This window comes from Bombus fervidus, chromosome 5 (assembly GCF_041682495.2).
Source record: "Bombus fervidus isolate BK054 chromosome 5, iyBomFerv1, whole genome shotgun sequence".
NCBI classification, from domain to species: Eukaryota; Metazoa; Arthropoda; class Insecta; order Hymenoptera; family Apidae; genus Bombus; species Bombus fervidus.
The window spans coordinates 12,778,367-12,794,692 of NC_091521.1; the positions used below are offsets into that span (position 1 = coordinate 12,778,367).

A 16,326-nucleotide genomic window follows, 5' to 3' on the forward strand; every position below is an offset into this window, starting at 1 on the left:
ATGTGGTATAAAATGAAGTATAGAACAAAACAGTGCAAGACAGACAGTATCCTAAGTTATTTATTTAATTTCATTAGTGCCAACTAACGTGATACCAAAGAGTATTTATGAATTGCATAATCAAAATATTTGTTATTACTAAATTTTATATTACTAAGTGTTAGTATATTTCAACAAACTATTATGTATTAGATACATGTTGAATATAAAATGTAAATAATGCACAATACAATGTAATGAATTAATAAAAATTTTCAGTATTTACATAATAAATAACGTTTTATACTAATAAAATATAACTCTTTTTATATGTGTAAATTCTTTTTACATTCATTGTAAAAGACAATATTCTCCAAACTGATGTAAGAATGTTGTAATTTCGTGAGTAGTACTATCAATTAACAGAAATCCTATGTTTTGCTTATGATGTGGATCATATGGAAAATAAGCTTGTCCTCTGTTATCTTTAGCCACTATTTGTAGAACTATTGTACTAATTGACAATTCTGCATCTTTGTTCATTTGTACTCTAAGATAATAAAAGAAATATAATTATTATTGACTTTAAGAACAAAATATTTGTGCAAATATTATACAACCTTACTAAATCTTTATAAATGGCCTTTGTTACTTCTAAATATGGATTTAAAACATCCTCATATTGACACAATGTTCCTCCAAGAACAAGCATTTGAAAAATACAAAATATAAATTCTTCGCGTTCATCTTTTAAATATAAATTATATTCTGGACATTCTTCATCTAATAACATCTATAAATTTATTATAGATAAGTACATATTATTATTAAATTAATTGTAATAAAGATCCATACCGCTCTAAGATTATCAGAGATTAAAAAATTTTCTATTTCCATATCATATCTTTTGCAAATAATTCCAGACTTATGTACAACTCCATTTTTGGGATCCTTTAGTTTGTTAAAAAAAGTCATGTTTAGAACTGAACAAGGAATTGGCTTTATTTCTACACTTGATGCTACTATGCCTATTAATTGTGACAAAAATTAACAGTATTTAATATCATATTATAGAAAAATATCTTTATTACCTTGTTTTAACCAACAATTTCCTTGTTTTGTTAATAATTCCTTAGTGACGATATTATCTTGAAAGAAAGCCTAAAACAATTAAAAGATAGTAGATAGTAGATTAGAATTATTTAAAATTAAGTTAAAAACATATTATATGGTAATTAACTAACTTCAGCCAAATGGTATTTATGATATTGTTGAAAGGGTTCATTGAATGTAAAATGTTGAATAATAAAATTTCCTCTTATTCCCCTGTGAGTTTGAAATAAAATTATTATTATATTCAACTCTTAGGATAAGGATCAACTTTTAAATTTTGCATGTATATACATATAAATCAATCACATAATATACCAATTAATATTGTTACCATTTGGAAAGAAATTCCTGAATCGTTTTATCATTTATTCCAACAAAATTCTTTTGTGCAAGAGGTACAAATGTATAACTGGGTTTAATCTCCATTTTTACACAATATTATTTGTTACTATGGAGATAAGAATATGAGAAAGATATATATAAATTATTACATGACAAGTAGACAATATTTTTGAGAATTATAATATAAATATGAGAAATATGAGAATTAGAAACATTATAAGAATCACATTTTCAAGCAAAAATATAATTACAGTAAATGTGAAGCTGCATATGTATATTTATAATATATTTACATAAATTACAATTACTTAATCATAATTATGTGAAGATATTTATTTTTTCTACTGATAAAATGTACATAACATTTTACTAGTATTGATTTTAACATCAACAAAAATATCAATAGACTGGTATGGTTTAACAAATATTTAAATAAGTTAAAAGGCTTTGAGGAACCATGGCGCCGAATCAACGTCAACGTCAGCTTTTTGTTTCTAAGAAAGAACTGAAAAAGTTGAATGGCAGAAGATTTTCAAAGTAGACGCAATATTTTTTTCTTTCTTAATAGTAAAAAATGAATAGAGCATTGTTTAGTTATCTCGTGTTTAATAAAGTTAAATGTATTGTATGCCGGTTAACCTTTTCTTTTGTGATTCAATATTAAATTATTTTGATGAAGAACCATAAATATGTTATTTTATAGAAATTCTATAATTATCAATAGATAATTATCTTATTTTATTTTTGTATTTAATTCATCGCTAACAAACTTTACTTAGGATATGATAAATCTACTAATTATGAAGTAAATATGCATGTGAAATTAAATACAAATCTTAAGGAAAATTAAGGGTATGTGTTTCAGACCAGAAGAATCCTCTGATAATGGTCTCATACATCCTAGTGTGGATACAGCATTTAAGATGCTTGTATCAGCTAGATTTTGTTCTGCTATTTGGAGCCACATAACAGATTGTGATGAAACCTATAACTATTGGGAACCAGTAAGGAATAGTTCTTAATAGTTTCAATAATTTTGTATGATTTGTATAAATTTACTTGTACAACATTATTTTGTTTTAATAAATGAGTTATTTATTTTATAAGCATATATTATTTTTTTTATTACATTTTGTCTTAGAGTCACTATCTGCTTTATGGGACCGGTCAACAAACATGGGAATATAGTCCACAATATGCATTAAGATCATATATGTATTTGTTGATTCATATGGTACCAGCAAAGATTTATCATTACTTACTAGAACCAAATCCTGTTCTAGTCTTTTATTTTGTAAAATGTCTATTATCTGTGGGTTGTGCTTTATCTGAAGTATACTTCTATAAGTATGTATTAAATTATATTATGGACTCGTTAACAATAAACATCATATTAAGATAATAATTACATTTTATCATTTTTCTCTGATAGAAATGTATGCAGAGAATTTGGGACTCATATAGGGAGATTAACATTAGTATTTCTTATCATCAGCTCTGGCATGTATATTGCTAGTGCTGCATTTCTACCATCCTCTTTTTCAATGTATGTTGTATGAAATTAATATTATTTAAACAAATGTTGAAATAATTAGATTATTTAATTTTGTATGCTTTTTATACAGGTATTTGAGTACTGTTGCAACAGCAGCTTGGTATGGCCGTCAGTATGAATTAGCAATTTTTGCTACAGCTATATCAGCTTTATTAGGATGGCCATTTGCTGCTTTACTTGGGTATAATTTTTATGTAAAATTAGAGTAGTTTAAACAGCAGAAATCTAACAGTGCTATAAATCTTTTTCATATCCTTTGCAGATTACCAATTGCAATGGAAATGTTAATACATAAACAAGACTGGAGTAAATTTATGAAATGGGTCATCATATCTGGTGCTGTTGTTTTAATACCAATGATATGGATAGATTCAATGTATTATGGGAAATTGGTAATAGCACCATTGAACATTGTAATGTACAATGTTTTCACCAATCATGGGCCAAATATCTATGGAACAGAACCTTTCAGTTATTATATTTATAATGGATTTTTAAACTTTAATTTCATTTTTGTTGGTGCACTTTGGGCTCCATTTGGATTGGTAATATTTGTAAAATTTATGATGTTTTTACCTTCACAATTATTAATACCTTAATGAATCGTATAGCTTTTAGTGTGGCTAATTGTACCAGCCAGACCAAGAGATCGTCTATGTTTATCTTACTGGTATTCATTGGCACCACTATATCTTTGGTTTTTAGTGTTTTTCTTACAACCTCACAAGGTAAATTAAGTAACATTATTTAGTAATTAAGGTCATGAAAACACATGACTATATCTATAGTCATATTTTGTTTACAGGAAGAACGATTTTTATTTCCTGTATATCCAATGATTTGTTTGGTTGGAGGTATAGCTGTAGATACTGTCCAAAAATTATATTTTTTTATCAGGACAAAGCTTAGTTCTTCACACATTGCTTATCATTATTTACAATATACTGCTCATATAACATTTTTTGCTATCTTAATATGTAGTTTTCTTGGGATATCAAGATCGCTGGCAATATACAAGGGTAAAAAGCTAAAATTTTTCAAAGTATATTATTAATTAGAGAATAAAGTGTATTTTAATCAAGATAAAATTCTATTTTACATCAGGCTATTATGCGCCAATGGAAGTAATGATCGATGCTAATAAACTTGATTTAGAGAGAGAAATATTTAAGGATATTAATATCAATTTTTGCATTGGTAAAGAGTGGCACCGATTTCCGAGTAGCTTTTTCTTTCCATCAAATAAGTAAGTAATATATTTTTTGACAAATACAATTTAAAACAATACATATTTTCTAAAAAATCAATACTTTAGTTGGAAACTTCAGTATCTCAGATCAGAGTTTAAGGGTCAGTTACCTCAACCTTTCCTAGATCATGAAAATGCAACTGGTATTATACAACCATATTTTAATGATATGAATAGAGAAGAACCTACACGTTATGTAAGATGATATTTATATCATAATATAAATATATTAAAAGTATGGGTTTATATACAAAGCCTAATCTAATCAATAATATTTTATATTGTAGTTTAGCTTAGACAAATGCCATTTTGTGTTAGACCTGGACATTGGTACTGACACAAGTTTAGAACCAAATTATTCTCGAATAAATGATAATTTCACGATAATAACGTCATCTAAATTTTTAAATTCCGCAAAGTGAGTGAATTACATATTTGAATTTTTAAATTTTATTTATGTCTATTATGTTAAATTAATGTCTCATTTATTTTTCAGATCGCATCGATTTTTCCGAGCGTTTTATATTCCTTATGTGTCACATAAATTTTGTACATACGGTTCATATAATTTATTACAAAATATTAAATTTAAATCAATTCCTCTTTTATCAGAAGAAAAAAATACAAAATTTTCCTGAATAGAAATTTTGGAACACGTATATGATTTTAATAAACAGGGTCTGTGTCATGGAAATGACATGTCTGATATTGTATTTCAGATGGATTTTGTATTTTATGATAAAGGGTAAAAAGAATGGGTTCAACGAAAAACCAAAAATGATTAAAAAACTAAAAGATTACACAATTTTTTAGTTTTGCTCAAAATGAAGCAATTCATGATCAGATTTTTAAACAATAGAAATTTTTTGTTTTAATAAACAGTTTTTAAGATATAGAGCAATATATATGCGCTCATATTTAATATATAATTGGTGTATTCTAGAAAAATATATAAGCGATTTTACGTGATTAATGTAGCTTAATTTACTGGACTATATAAAGTTTTAGTATGACATATATATAATATATGTAATAAATTTGTGTAACAAATTTTTAAAGATGTATCATATTAAAAAATTAAATTCATAATTACTGTTTACTTACAAAATACTATACAATATAAAGTATATTAGCTTAATTACTGCATTTTTAACATTTTAACACAGATTCCAACAGGCTACTACGTATCTTTGTCACCAATTTACATATATACGAGTATAAGAAACTTAAAGGAGTAGATATAATAATATTATTTCCGTACTAGGTGAATAATATTTAATAATAACATTTACATATGATTAAATAATACTTATTTTGTAATTAACAAATTTTTGTGTATATATACAGTAAATTTATGAGTATATTTGTGTAAGTACGATATAATTAATTTTAATTGCAAATGTTCTGTAAATTATTGTATTATATTTTATAAATATTCTGCTAAAAATTAATATAACTGTTTACTCCATGAACATGTTGTATAAAATCTAAGTTTCCCAATATATTTTAATTGTTATTTCATTTTATTGATTTATTTTTAACAATATTTTGTATATAATTGTGGTGAAATGTATTAATAAAATAAAATAATATATGATATTTAAATATATATATTGTTGTCTCCTTGTCAGATAAGTTTTTATAATTATTGTACTTCTGGATAGTCAAAATTATCGTCATAAATACAAATATCCTAATGTATGAACATATTTTTGTAGAAATAATGTATGTAAAAAGAATTATAATTTCATAATTTTTTTTTGCTATTAATCATATTATCGTACTATTCTCCACTAAGTCGTATATTCTACAAAAATGTCATCTATAATATTTGTTTTCTTAATTTATACGTGATTAAGCATTCTATACAATACTTGATTAAAATCAAATTTTTAGCGCCATGTATACCAAACGGCGCCTCTATCTGTTTAATGTTAATAGCCATTTTTAAATCAACGTGATAAGTTTCAGGTAAACAAGGATTTAATTCATGCACGTTCATGTATGTCCTAGAGCAGAAAAATTTCTTTTACTGTATGTGTACGTGATATTCATTGGCAAATATTTAAACGATGATAAAATTAATATTTAAGGTGATGTAGTTCTTATACCGTCTGGTAGTCGTGAAAGTATCTACGCGGTTCAAAGCACAGTAGTTTGTTTGTTAAAATTAATATAAAATGGAAACGTTGGAAATCGACGATGAACGAACTCATTCTATAAAATTGCCAAGTGCTGTTGAAGTGTTTGCAAATTTAAAAAATGCTCAAAAATTCGCGATCGACATTGGTATGTATTGTCCTACCATTATTGTACTACCTTTTTAATGCACAAATAAGAGATAAGAATATATTTTAAATGTTATTAAAAAATTGTGTATATTTATTGTAAATGAACACGATCAGCTATTATCTTTTAGTAATGCAGTAAAAGATTGCTCTGGCTTTAATTTGATTGCAGGCTTATCTTTGACGAAAATAGCTTATTATTCAACGATTAGTTATCGTAAGGCATTGTATGAGGATACAGGCTTAGGAAATAGTGGAGAACGTGCATACAGAGTTCATGAAGGCAATAGACTTCACTTTGTTAAGTTTGAAACAAGATACATTGAAAATTGTTTGGATTTTGTGAAGGAGAATTTAGTAAATGTTGAGAGATTTTATGGTAAAAACATTAAAGTGACTGGTGGAGGAGCATATAAATATAATGCTTTGTTACAAGAAAAATTAGGTTTAATGTAAGCATTTTATATAAGATAATATTAGTTACGTTGTTTTGTTGTTCATCTGTTAAATGAAATCTTTATAATTTAAAATCAAATATTTCTAACATAAAAGTGAAAACAATTAAAACATTATTTTAGAGTTGATAAAGAAGATGAATTTGCATGTTTAATAAAAGGCTGTAATTTTTTACTTAAAAATATATCTTGTGAAGCATTTGAATTTGAAAGACATGGGAATCCTGAATATAAATTTCAAAAAGCTGATCCTAATATATTTCCATATATGTTAGTAAATATTGGTAGTGGTGTCAGTATTCTTAAAGTAAGTTACAAATATAGTGATTAGTCACCTTCAATGGGTAATGCATTATCTTTTAAGTTTATGTAATACTTTTAGGTTGAATCTGATAAAGTGTTTGAAAGAGTTGGTGGTACAGCTACAGGAGGTGGAACATTTTGGGGATTAGGTTGTTTGCTTACGAAAAGAAAGGTATCAGTATTAAATGTAGTCCAATATACATTAGTTTATATACATAATTTATTGGTTTTTATATTTATATAATATTACTGAAGTACATAAGTACAGTTTTAAAAATGTTTAAAAATACACAGGGCTTTGATGAATTGCTGCAACTTGCAGAAAGGGGAGATCACCGTAATGTTGATATGTTAGTGAAGGATATCTATGCAGGCGATTATTCCTCACAAGGTTTATCTGCAGATCTTATTGCATCTTCTTTTGGCAAGGTTACTTATAATGATAAAGGTAAGAAAGTAAACAATTATTGATAGGATGCTTAGGTATTTATATCTATATTTATGTTTTGGCTTCATGGGTTAGAAAAAGAACTTGGATTATGTATTTCTGGTTTTTACTCATTCCTATACAGCACCTAGAGTATGCAACACAACCTGAGACTCATACCTGTCTGCACTATCTCAGAACATATATCTCCTCTTATATGTAAAAACTATAGATTACACATATCTTTATTTTTCTTAAATTATATGTCATATGCTTAACTTGTTTATTATCATATACTTTCCTTTGGTTTATAATCATTTCAGTATATATATTTTTTCGTCTTTTCTCCAAAACTCTTAACCATATAAGATGCTAAAATCTCTTAAAAAATAAATTCCGTTATTTGAATTTTAGGAAGACCAAAGTATTCTGAGGCAGATCTTGCTAGAAGTCTTTTATTTACTGTAAGCAATGATATTGGACAAATAGCAAGTTTATATGCAACTGTACATAAAATGGATAAAGTTTACTTTGGTGGTTACTTTCTTCGTAACCATCCTCTATCAATGCATACCATTTCATATTCTATCAAATATTGGTCGAATGTTAGTTTCAAACTTCTCATTGTTACGTAATCATAGTCCAAAAAAAAATTTTTCTTAAAATAATGATAAATATTTATTAAATTATGTGTAGGGTAAGGTAAAACCTCTTTTCCTTCGTCATGAAGGTTATCTTGGTGCAATTGGGGCCTTTTTGTATGGTGCTGAACAATCTGATGAATATAGTTGGCTGGAAAATTATGCAGGGTCTTCAGGATTTAAAGATTCAATATCTACGAATCTTGGAATTAAAGTAGATCAGTTGGAAATTGATCAAGCAGAAACTGCTGTCACATTTTGTCCACTTTTGAAAGATCCTGCATCTTACAATCCTGATACAACTGATCTTGCTGAGGATAAAGAAGCAAGGTGAGTTATGAATGGTAGATCTTTTAACCATATACAGCAATGTTTAATATTTCTAGAGATTATTGGCTTCAGTGTCTTGAAGAATCAGTGGATAAATTTGTGGCCAAAGCTATTCACAGTCAGCCACATAGTCCAACTGCAAAAGATAGAGCAACAAAACTGAAGGAAAAATATGTTAACAGATTGCATTATCTACATCTTCAACCATTGTAAGTTCAGCTTAGTAATAAAAGTATACATCATACGAATATATTATAATTCTATAATTTGTAATATAATGTTAAATCATTTTACATTACAGTGCTTATGGAACACTTACAGTCAGAGTATTATTGGATACTATTGAACACTGCATGAAGGAATTTGATTTTCCTGATCCATATTTGCATGTAAGTTTCTAGAAAAGTTTATTTTTAGATCGATAATGTTATGATTTTTTTTTAAATATGTATGTTTAATTAATTTTTGTAATCTTTATTTTACATATAGCAAAAGAAAAAGGAGAATGAAGAAGCCTTAACATATTTAAAAAGTCGTATAACAGCTCTCGATGAATTGGAAGGTGCGGAAAAAATAAAAGCTTTGATTCTGGGAGTTCTGAGTGGTAATATGTTTGATTGGGGTGCACAAGCTGTTGCAACTTTAATGGAAACAACAGATTTTGGTTTTGCCGAAGCTCAAGCAAAAATACCGGGTACTGTCACAGACTTGTGACATTTATGATCACGATTAATATATTAAAAAAGACAATCATTAATAAAGATGATATGATATTTTTCTTAAACTTAGGTAGACCTTGGCTACAAGATGATTTGGATGATTGGATAGAGAGATTGAAAACTGGTCCACCTCATAAATGTGCTGCTATTTTCGTTGACAATAGTGGAGTTGATATAGTATTGGGAATTTTACCGTTTGCTCGTGATTTACTGCAACGAGGAACAAAAGTTGGTTGTCTTATATTTTTTCGAATTTGACCACAACATATTTACTAAATTAAAATAACAATTATTTCAGGTTATACTGTGCGCTAATTCTATGCCAGCATTAAATGATGTCACATATCCAGAATTGGTTGTAACATTACGAGATGCAGCAAAAATATGCAAAGTTATTAGACAAGCTCTGAAAGAAAATCGTTTGTTTGCCATGGAGACAGCTCAAGCTGGTCCCTGTCTTGATTTAAGGTAATCATTGTGATATATATATATATATATATAGTTGCAAGATAATTATTTGTTGTTTTACATATTTTAACGAATTATTTGATATTTAATAGCCGACTCAATTTAGATCTATGTCTTGCGATGGTAAAACATAACGTCGATCTTATCGTATTAGAGGGAATGGGTAGAACGCTTCATACGAATCTTTATGCAAAGATGACTTGCGAATGTCTGAAATTAGCAGTTGTTAAAAATCGATGGCTAGCACTTCGATTAGGTGGTGACATGTATGCTGTAATATGTAAATATGAACGTCCACCAACGAATACTAAAGTTTGTGATATAGAAATAAAAATGAAAGAAGAATGTTCATCAGAATGTGCAGAGAATGCAACGGACATTTGCACGTGCAACGCAAAGGGATAAATGATAAAAACGTATGTGACTATATTAGATTATGTATATTTAATTATACACATTGAAAGATTAATTTTAATTCGAGAAATTGAAAACTGATACATTAAAGTATTTCTTTACTTATGTTTAAGTGTGTATATAAAAAGAAGCGAAAATCTTCGTATACTTATAATTTTGATTGAAAATATTATACAAGAAACATTATTTAAATACTTTTTTATAAAATTTATCATTATTCGTTTTCAATAGAGTAATTATTATACAATTTATATATAGTATTTATGAATGAAGCTTGGTCCTCGGAAATATGTTTTTAATATCATGAAATCATCTTTACCAAGCTTCGTGATCTAGCCTACATGTTTCGAATATGAAACGTATTTCAATGTATTTGAATATGAAAATTTTGGCACTGACAAGAAACATTGGTTTCACCTAGTCAAAAATAATAAAATTATGTTTTTCGTGATTTAGACAGAAGATAACATAAAGGGAATAATGACGACCAATTATAATGATTGATGATCCGTGAGATCTGTATCATATAAATACTGTACAGTACATATTCTGTGATAATGTAACATTCTAATAGAAAGTTACATATTCGTGTAAATTAAAACAGTAAATTGATAGACAATATAATAGAATAACACATAAAAAGTAAAACAGTTTAAGATACCAATGTTTTTTGACTTTGAAATTTTTTGTATAGAGATCTATCGCTTCGTGTAAAATGAGGAATTTTTTTGTTAAACATATTTTTCTTTGTGAAAAAGAATTCAAGAGGACTATTAGTTACATGAAATTAATGAGCAAGATATGCGTCTCCAAAAATGACCAATTTGTTAGAATACAATTCTAAGATTTTATAGGGAGAAACGAATAAAAGATGAAAATGAATTAAATACAGAAAAAAATTGTTGAAACTTAAAACGATGTTAGTATGGTTTACAAATTAAAAACTTCTATGTGAACCATTTGTTAATACTCAATCCATATACATCTATGTGATATTTGATTTGTTTTGTAAAATGTAAATAAAATGTAAACTTCTTTGAGATTTAATTACAGGATATTCTAATGATCATTAAAAGTAATAATTAATCAAGTCGAAGAAATTTTGCTTTCACAGTAGTTTCATTTGCGCATTGCTCTAAACAAACAAAAACACAATATTGATCTAACTAAATTTTGTTATATTACATACTTACGATGTTGATCTTTTACTCATATACACTGCTCAAAACAATTAAATGATCGTTTCCCGCGTTTAATTATGCTACTTATTTACTAGGTATGTATACTATTTTTTTTTTTTTAATGATTGTCTTAGGGCTAATATTTGTCGCAATATTATACGAATAACATGTCAATCTATCAAGTCAATAATAACGATCCCCTAATTATTTTCAGCAGTGTATAATATCTCATTTTACGAATCAAATGCAAATGTATTTTTGAATAATAAATTTCGTACAACATACTCTTACTTCTTTTAGTACCTATAATATGTAATTATTCTATATCCTCTTGAGAGCTATATATACCTTTTTAGGAATGCCTCTATCAGCGAGATCCATAAATCATGTTCATGTTCAATTCGTGCCAGTAGATAAAATGGAAATTGAGGTCATGTGGGTACAATCTGTATCGTTCCGTCTATTATGTATATCCGATAAGGAAGCAAAAAGGAGGCTCTTTCAGATCAAAAAAGGACGATTCGGTAAAAGATGTATAGTATAAACCATTTTCGCGAAGAAAATACGGAAAAGGGAAGGATCGGCTAGTATACCTATTGATAAAGCAAGAAAAAAGTACCAGAAAAAGAATCGGAAGACCGACGAGAAAAGAAGAAAAGTGATTGTATGTATGCGAAGCACGTTCCGCGTTCATTTCTTTTAGCCACATCTTACGCAACGTCCTACAGTTTGGCTTTATTAAATTCCTGTTGGGCGATATTGTCTGATGGTTTGCTTCTAGAAGTCAGTTCATGCGTCGAACGCGATCCAAGAGATTATCTAACCAATTTTATATTTCATTTCGATCGATAGTGTTGCTTTCGGTAGAAATCCTTTCTGCCGCTAGATCTACTCAGATTTTGTTCAATCTTATACAACATCGAAAATTTAGCGAAAGTTAATTCGTATTTAGTCGTATTGCTATTATTTTCGTAATAAATTACAATGTAACAAAATCCACGATAACGTCTATTTGTATCGATGACGCTGTTTTACAGCGTATTAATATTCGTGAAAATAACAGGAGATGCAGGATAAGGAAAGAATAAATAGAATATAATTTATGCAAATATAGATACGCTAAGAGGCAAAGAGAATCGCGATAACATTTCGAACGAGATGAAATGTTAATTACGGGGATGATTCTCTTTTCTCTCGAACCCTTTGATAGGTTCGCATTTCATTTGAAATTCTGGTCGAGCTGACGATGCATTGAGCTTTAGCTAGATTTATTCGCCCAGAGAATCCTTATAATTGTTTGCAAGGGAAATAATAGATCTAGGGGATGTTGACTCAGCTCTAGCAGGGCAACGCAGGATCAGTTAGCAACGAGATGGAATCCTTCTCGACCGGAAGTCGATGTTCCTCCTAGTTTCTAATGCGAAACTCTTGTTTTCGATGAATCTTTGAAAAATGGAAGATCTGTTAACACTACCGGAGACATCCAGCGTTCAGATTTTTGGTTTCGAATCTTAGTCTAAGTTTCCTCGCAGCTATAAGCGTACGTTTAATGCCAGTGTTCTAACTACGTAATTTCATGCAGATTACGTAGGAGAAGATTCGCGTATGCGCTTATTTGTGGCCACATGAACACAATGTTGTCGTTGTGCGGGTAGATATTTTGAGAGCTCTTCGCGTCAGCTTTAATTCCTTCCAGGGGATTCCTCCGCGATTGCGGATTGCACTTGCACCCATGTATCTGACGTGAAACGGTTTCGTAGAAATTACGCTCGCAGTTCTCGAGCACCGCTAGGTAGTCGCTACAATACGAAAATGAAGAACGGGATTAGATAGAAGGTATCCCCGCGAGCTTCACTTTTTCCCTACGAGTACGAGAAAATGTAGTCAAACATAATCTAAAACGCAAAATTCCTGTCAACGAACATTGCTTGAAATTCTCTTCGAGATCGTTCCGTGAGATTTCAGAATAAGAAAAGTATCGCGAGAGAAGAATGAAGAGTGGGTTGGAACGAAACACATTTACGAGCCAAGTTCTTCAATCCTTTTTCATGATAGAGCCGGAGAAGGAGAGACGGTTCTACGTTCGATCCTGAGCCACCTATCACATCTAAGTCCTATTGGGTTTCCAGCATTGGGCATGGAATCTGAAAATGCTCGTGTCATCTCGGCACAGAGATGCTGCAACTGTGATCGAATTCCAGAAACTACTATACAATCGATGACCCGTGTAACTATTATGAAATTATTGCGATTACTGATTACTGAATTTAAAAATCACAGTTATATATATCGATGGATAACTAAGATGTAACATGGATATTTTCAAAGTAAACGAAACGTAAGTCGAATACGTCTCTACCATCGGGTTTCGGCTACGATCCTCGAGGATTCGCGTATCTAATGGATCCTTATGTCGCATCGTCAGGAATTGCATTGGCAACCTTAGACGAGCACTTGGGTAGGAAAATATTGAAAAGGAATCGGTTATCGTTAGACGCTTTTCACGTTAACTTTTTTCAATCCCGAAGAGGAGAGCGTGTCAAAGGAGATCGAAGGGTTATTGCAAGCTCCTATAAGTGGAATCGATCCGCGACGAATAAGTTTTGTACGAATATCATGCGATCATCTGCGATGAACGATTCGTTAGATTAGACGAGGACTCGAAGATTTCTCAAAGTACCAAATAGTATCGTCACGTTTACTCGATACTTAATTTTTATAAAATGATCTAAGCCAAAGTAATATCCACGGCAATCTTTCCCGATAATAATTTAATCATTGGTAATTTCTCTTGAATTGTTCATCTATCGTGCGTGTACGTCAAATGACGTTATTAAGACGGACACAGCGATAACAGCCGGGGGCTGATAGATGAACGGTGGCAAGTTCGCATCAATAAATTTGCTAAACGACGAGGAAATGATGAATCGTCGTTCCGTTTTACCATCGCCGCTCTAATTACGTTAATTTCGCAATTAGAACACGCTCTCGTTCGCGTAAGCTTATCTATGCAAGGGATGCGGAGGATTTTTTTTATCGTTGCTCTCACCGAAATGAAATTCGTGACGCGCTACGCGAAATATCGTAGGAACTATCAATTTGTAACGAATTCTCCGGATCTGGAAGAATGCGGAACAATTGGAAACCGGCTTCAAGTATCACGACTCGTTCGTCACTTTCTTAGGTATCGATGGAATTCGCAGAGAAATGTTACACTCTGCGCTATTAAATTATGCTATCGTCGTATAAACGGATGAAATAATTCCATTCGATCCAAACTCGACGATTTAAGTCGCAGCATCGCGAATAATCTTTACGACGATGGATCGGACGATGGTATTTCGGTTTCGATCCCGTTCAGCGCGAAGTTATTAAAAACTATCGCCGGTCCCCGGTGTTGTTGATGGTCAACAGACGTTCGGTCGTTCCGGAAGTGCACCGAGAACAATGGTAAACGTCGGGGGTACCGTTTCGTTCCATTCTTGTCCGTTTTCGCACGATACGGTTCGGTTATGTGAAATTAGTTTTGACAAGGCGATACCTGGTGAAACGGAAACGGAGAAGAATTTGTTTTCATTTGCGCGTCACATTTTATCGCGCGTTTCCTGCAACCAGAATATTCGTCAATTCTTTGTGACGCTTTTTCCTTTTTTTTTTTTTTTAAAACGTACAAAAAGACGTTCGTTAAAGATTTCTATAATCGCGTGCTTTTTGGATGTTTTGGCAGCTGTTATTAAAGCTCGTATGTATCTTTGAATAGCAGCGTAGCGAATAAAAAAGAAAAAAAAAAAAGGAGGAGAAAGAGACACAGAGAGTAAATGTGAACACGTGAAAACACGTGAAAAAAGGTTGCTTGTTCACGTGTGCCGCATGTAAGCGCTTATGAAAGAGCCTGGTTTATGAGTATGGCTCGGTTTTAATTTCGCCGGGATGGCAGCTGTTTATTACGATTGCACCGTGATAAACGCAGCCCTGCAATTCTCAGATTTGTTTGCACGGAGAATGAAATGGGATGTAGGTACGCGCATTAAGATAATTTCATGAATCGCGAATGGATTATTTTCCTAGAATCTTTAATCGTTTATGTTCGATATTCACGCGATACGACCATATTTATTCATATTGAATTTTAATCAGATAATCAGACTTCGCATCCATTCGATATTTTGCAATGCCGCGTCGCAGATCATTTCTCCACCGTGGTATTATTTTATATTACTATTTAACGATATTATTTAATTCCATCCGAACGTGTTTCCATAGGAAGAACGATAGCGTCATTTTTAATTCTATAATCGATCTCTTCGTTTACGTAAACGGAATGCATATTTGCGGAACGTGCGCCAAATAAAAGAGGAAATATGAAGGTTTATGCACGACCAAAGTTCACCCTTAATGTTCCCTTGAACGGAGTAGTTTATTGCGGTTCCATCTTTGCGAAGATTTACGCTTCGCCTTGGTTTTCTTTACATCTGCGCTCCACCTCTCGTGTCGCCAGGATTAACGGTGTCGTTAAAACGACCGGGATTACCTATTCCTGGCGGTGGGCGAAGTTTTAATTCCCCGTCTGCGGAATCATCGGCGATGATCGAACAATAAAAGCATAATGAATAATAAACGCCACGTTTTATCGTTCGCCACGGCCAAGATTCTCATTGTTGCGAATTTGTATCATCGATTTTACGATCATCGTCTCCGTAGTAACCGCTTTCTAACGAGCCTTTGCGCCAGTAATAATTTCACTTAATAGTTATTTTCTTTATTGATCAAGCTTTCAAATTTCTTTGATTAAAATTACATGTATTCGCTGTATTAAAACGATCGCTTCTCTCTCCGTCAATGCCAAATCGAGATCGAAATCG

The 16,326-nt window shown here is 30.7% G+C and overlaps 3 protein-coding genes across 8 annotated transcripts; 2 read left to right on the forward strand and 1 right to left on the reverse strand.

Annotated features, from left to right (window-relative positions):
- Positions 1 to 181: 181 nt before the first annotated feature.
- Positions 182 to 1,681, reverse strand: LOC139987563 (cilia- and flagella-associated protein 300). Its single transcript, XM_072003951.1, has 6 exons — positions 1,424 to 1,681; positions 1,224 to 1,305; positions 1,071 to 1,140; positions 835 to 1,007; positions 600 to 772; positions 182 to 529 (listed from the first exon to the last, which is right to left on the reverse strand). Exons 1-6 carry the CDS (start codon positions 1,516 to 1,518, stop codon positions 331 to 333), a joined length of 792 nt encoding a protein of 263 aa, XP_071860052.1. The 5' UTR covers positions 1,519 to 1,681; the 3' UTR covers positions 182 to 330.
- Positions 1,682 to 1,813: 132 nt separating this feature from the next.
- On the forward strand, positions 1,814 to 5,757 carry Alg9 (alpha-1,2-mannosyltransferase Alg9). 2 transcript variants are annotated; one of them, XM_072003937.1, is made up of 12 exons: positions 1,814 to 1,971; positions 2,300 to 2,438; positions 2,576 to 2,781; positions 2,867 to 2,980; positions 3,060 to 3,170; positions 3,252 to 3,534; positions 3,601 to 3,717; positions 3,795 to 4,008; positions 4,094 to 4,235; positions 4,305 to 4,434; positions 4,526 to 4,656; positions 4,735 to 5,757. In XM_072003937.1, the coding sequence occupies exons 1-12, from the start codon at positions 1,892 to 1,894 to the stop codon at positions 4,874 to 4,876; spliced, it is 1,809 nt and encodes a 602-aa protein (XP_071860038.1). In that variant the 5' UTR covers positions 1,814 to 1,891; the 3' UTR covers positions 4,877 to 5,757. The 2 variants fall into 2 exon arrangements, with proteins under 2 accessions (XP_071860038.1, XP_071860039.1); XM_072003938.1 differs by having other exon boundaries at positions 1,840 to 1,971; positions 2,286 to 2,438.
- Positions 5,758 to 6,096: 339 nt separating this feature from the next.
- Positions 6,097 to 12,279, forward strand: LOC139987058 (4'-phosphopantetheine phosphatase). Of its 5 annotated transcripts, none has more exons than XM_072002898.1 (14): positions 6,097 to 6,209; positions 6,332 to 6,527; positions 6,699 to 6,978; positions 7,105 to 7,288; positions 7,364 to 7,456; positions 7,579 to 7,732; positions 8,126 to 8,316; positions 8,408 to 8,682; positions 8,739 to 8,891; positions 8,984 to 9,071; positions 9,172 to 9,376; positions 9,472 to 9,629; positions 9,700 to 9,869; positions 9,962 to 11,748. In XM_072002898.1, the coding sequence occupies exons 2-14, from the start codon at positions 6,419 to 6,421 to the stop codon at positions 10,272 to 10,274; spliced, it is 2,373 nt and encodes a 790-aa protein (XP_071858999.1). In that variant the 5' UTR covers positions 6,097 to 6,209; positions 6,332 to 6,418; the 3' UTR covers positions 10,275 to 11,748. The 5 variants fall into 5 exon arrangements, with proteins under 5 accessions (XP_071858999.1, XP_071859001.1, XP_071858998.1 ...); XM_072002900.1 differs by adding an exon at positions 11,821 to 12,279 and having other exon boundaries at positions 6,191 to 6,527; positions 9,962 to 10,285; XM_072002897.1 differs by having other exon boundaries at positions 6,191 to 6,527; positions 9,962 to 10,285; positions 10,351 to 11,748.
- The last annotated feature ends 4,047 nt before the right edge of the window (positions 12,280 to 16,326 follow it).

Coding starts and splice junctions, on each gene's coding strand:
- LOC139987563 (XM_072003951.1), bottom strand. CDS start 1,518: ATGGAGATTAAACCCAGTTATACATTTGTACCTCTTGCACAAAAGAAT. Junction 1,141..1,223: donor ATAAATACCATTTGGCTGAA/GTTAGTTAATTA, acceptor TAATTGTTTTAG/GCTTTCTTTCAAGATAATAT. Junction 773..834: donor TCTCTGATAATCTTAGAGCG/GTATGGATCTTT, acceptor ATAAATTTATAG/ATGTTATTAGATGAAGAATG.
- Alg9 (XM_072003937.1), top strand. CDS start 1,892: ATGGCGCCGAATCAACGTCAACGTCAGCTTTTTGTTTCTAAGAAAGAA. Junction 1,972..2,299: donor AATGGCAGAAGATTTTCAAA/GTAGACGCAATA, acceptor TATGTGTTTCAG/ACCAGAAGAATCCTCTGATA. Junction 3,535..3,600: donor TTTGGGCTCCATTTGGATTG/GTAATATTTGTA, acceptor TGAATCGTATAG/CTTTTAGTGTGGCTAATTGT.
- LOC139987058 (XM_072002898.1), top strand. CDS start 6,419: ATGGAAACGTTGGAAATCGACGATGAACGAACTCATTCTATAAAATTG. Junction 8,317..8,407: donor CTATCAAATATTGGTCGAAT/GTTAGTTTCAAA, acceptor AATTATGTGTAG/GGTAAGGTAAAACCTCTTTT. Junction 8,892..8,983: donor TATCTACATCTTCAACCATT/GTAAGTTCAGCT, acceptor TTTACATTACAG/TGCTTATGGAACACTTACAG.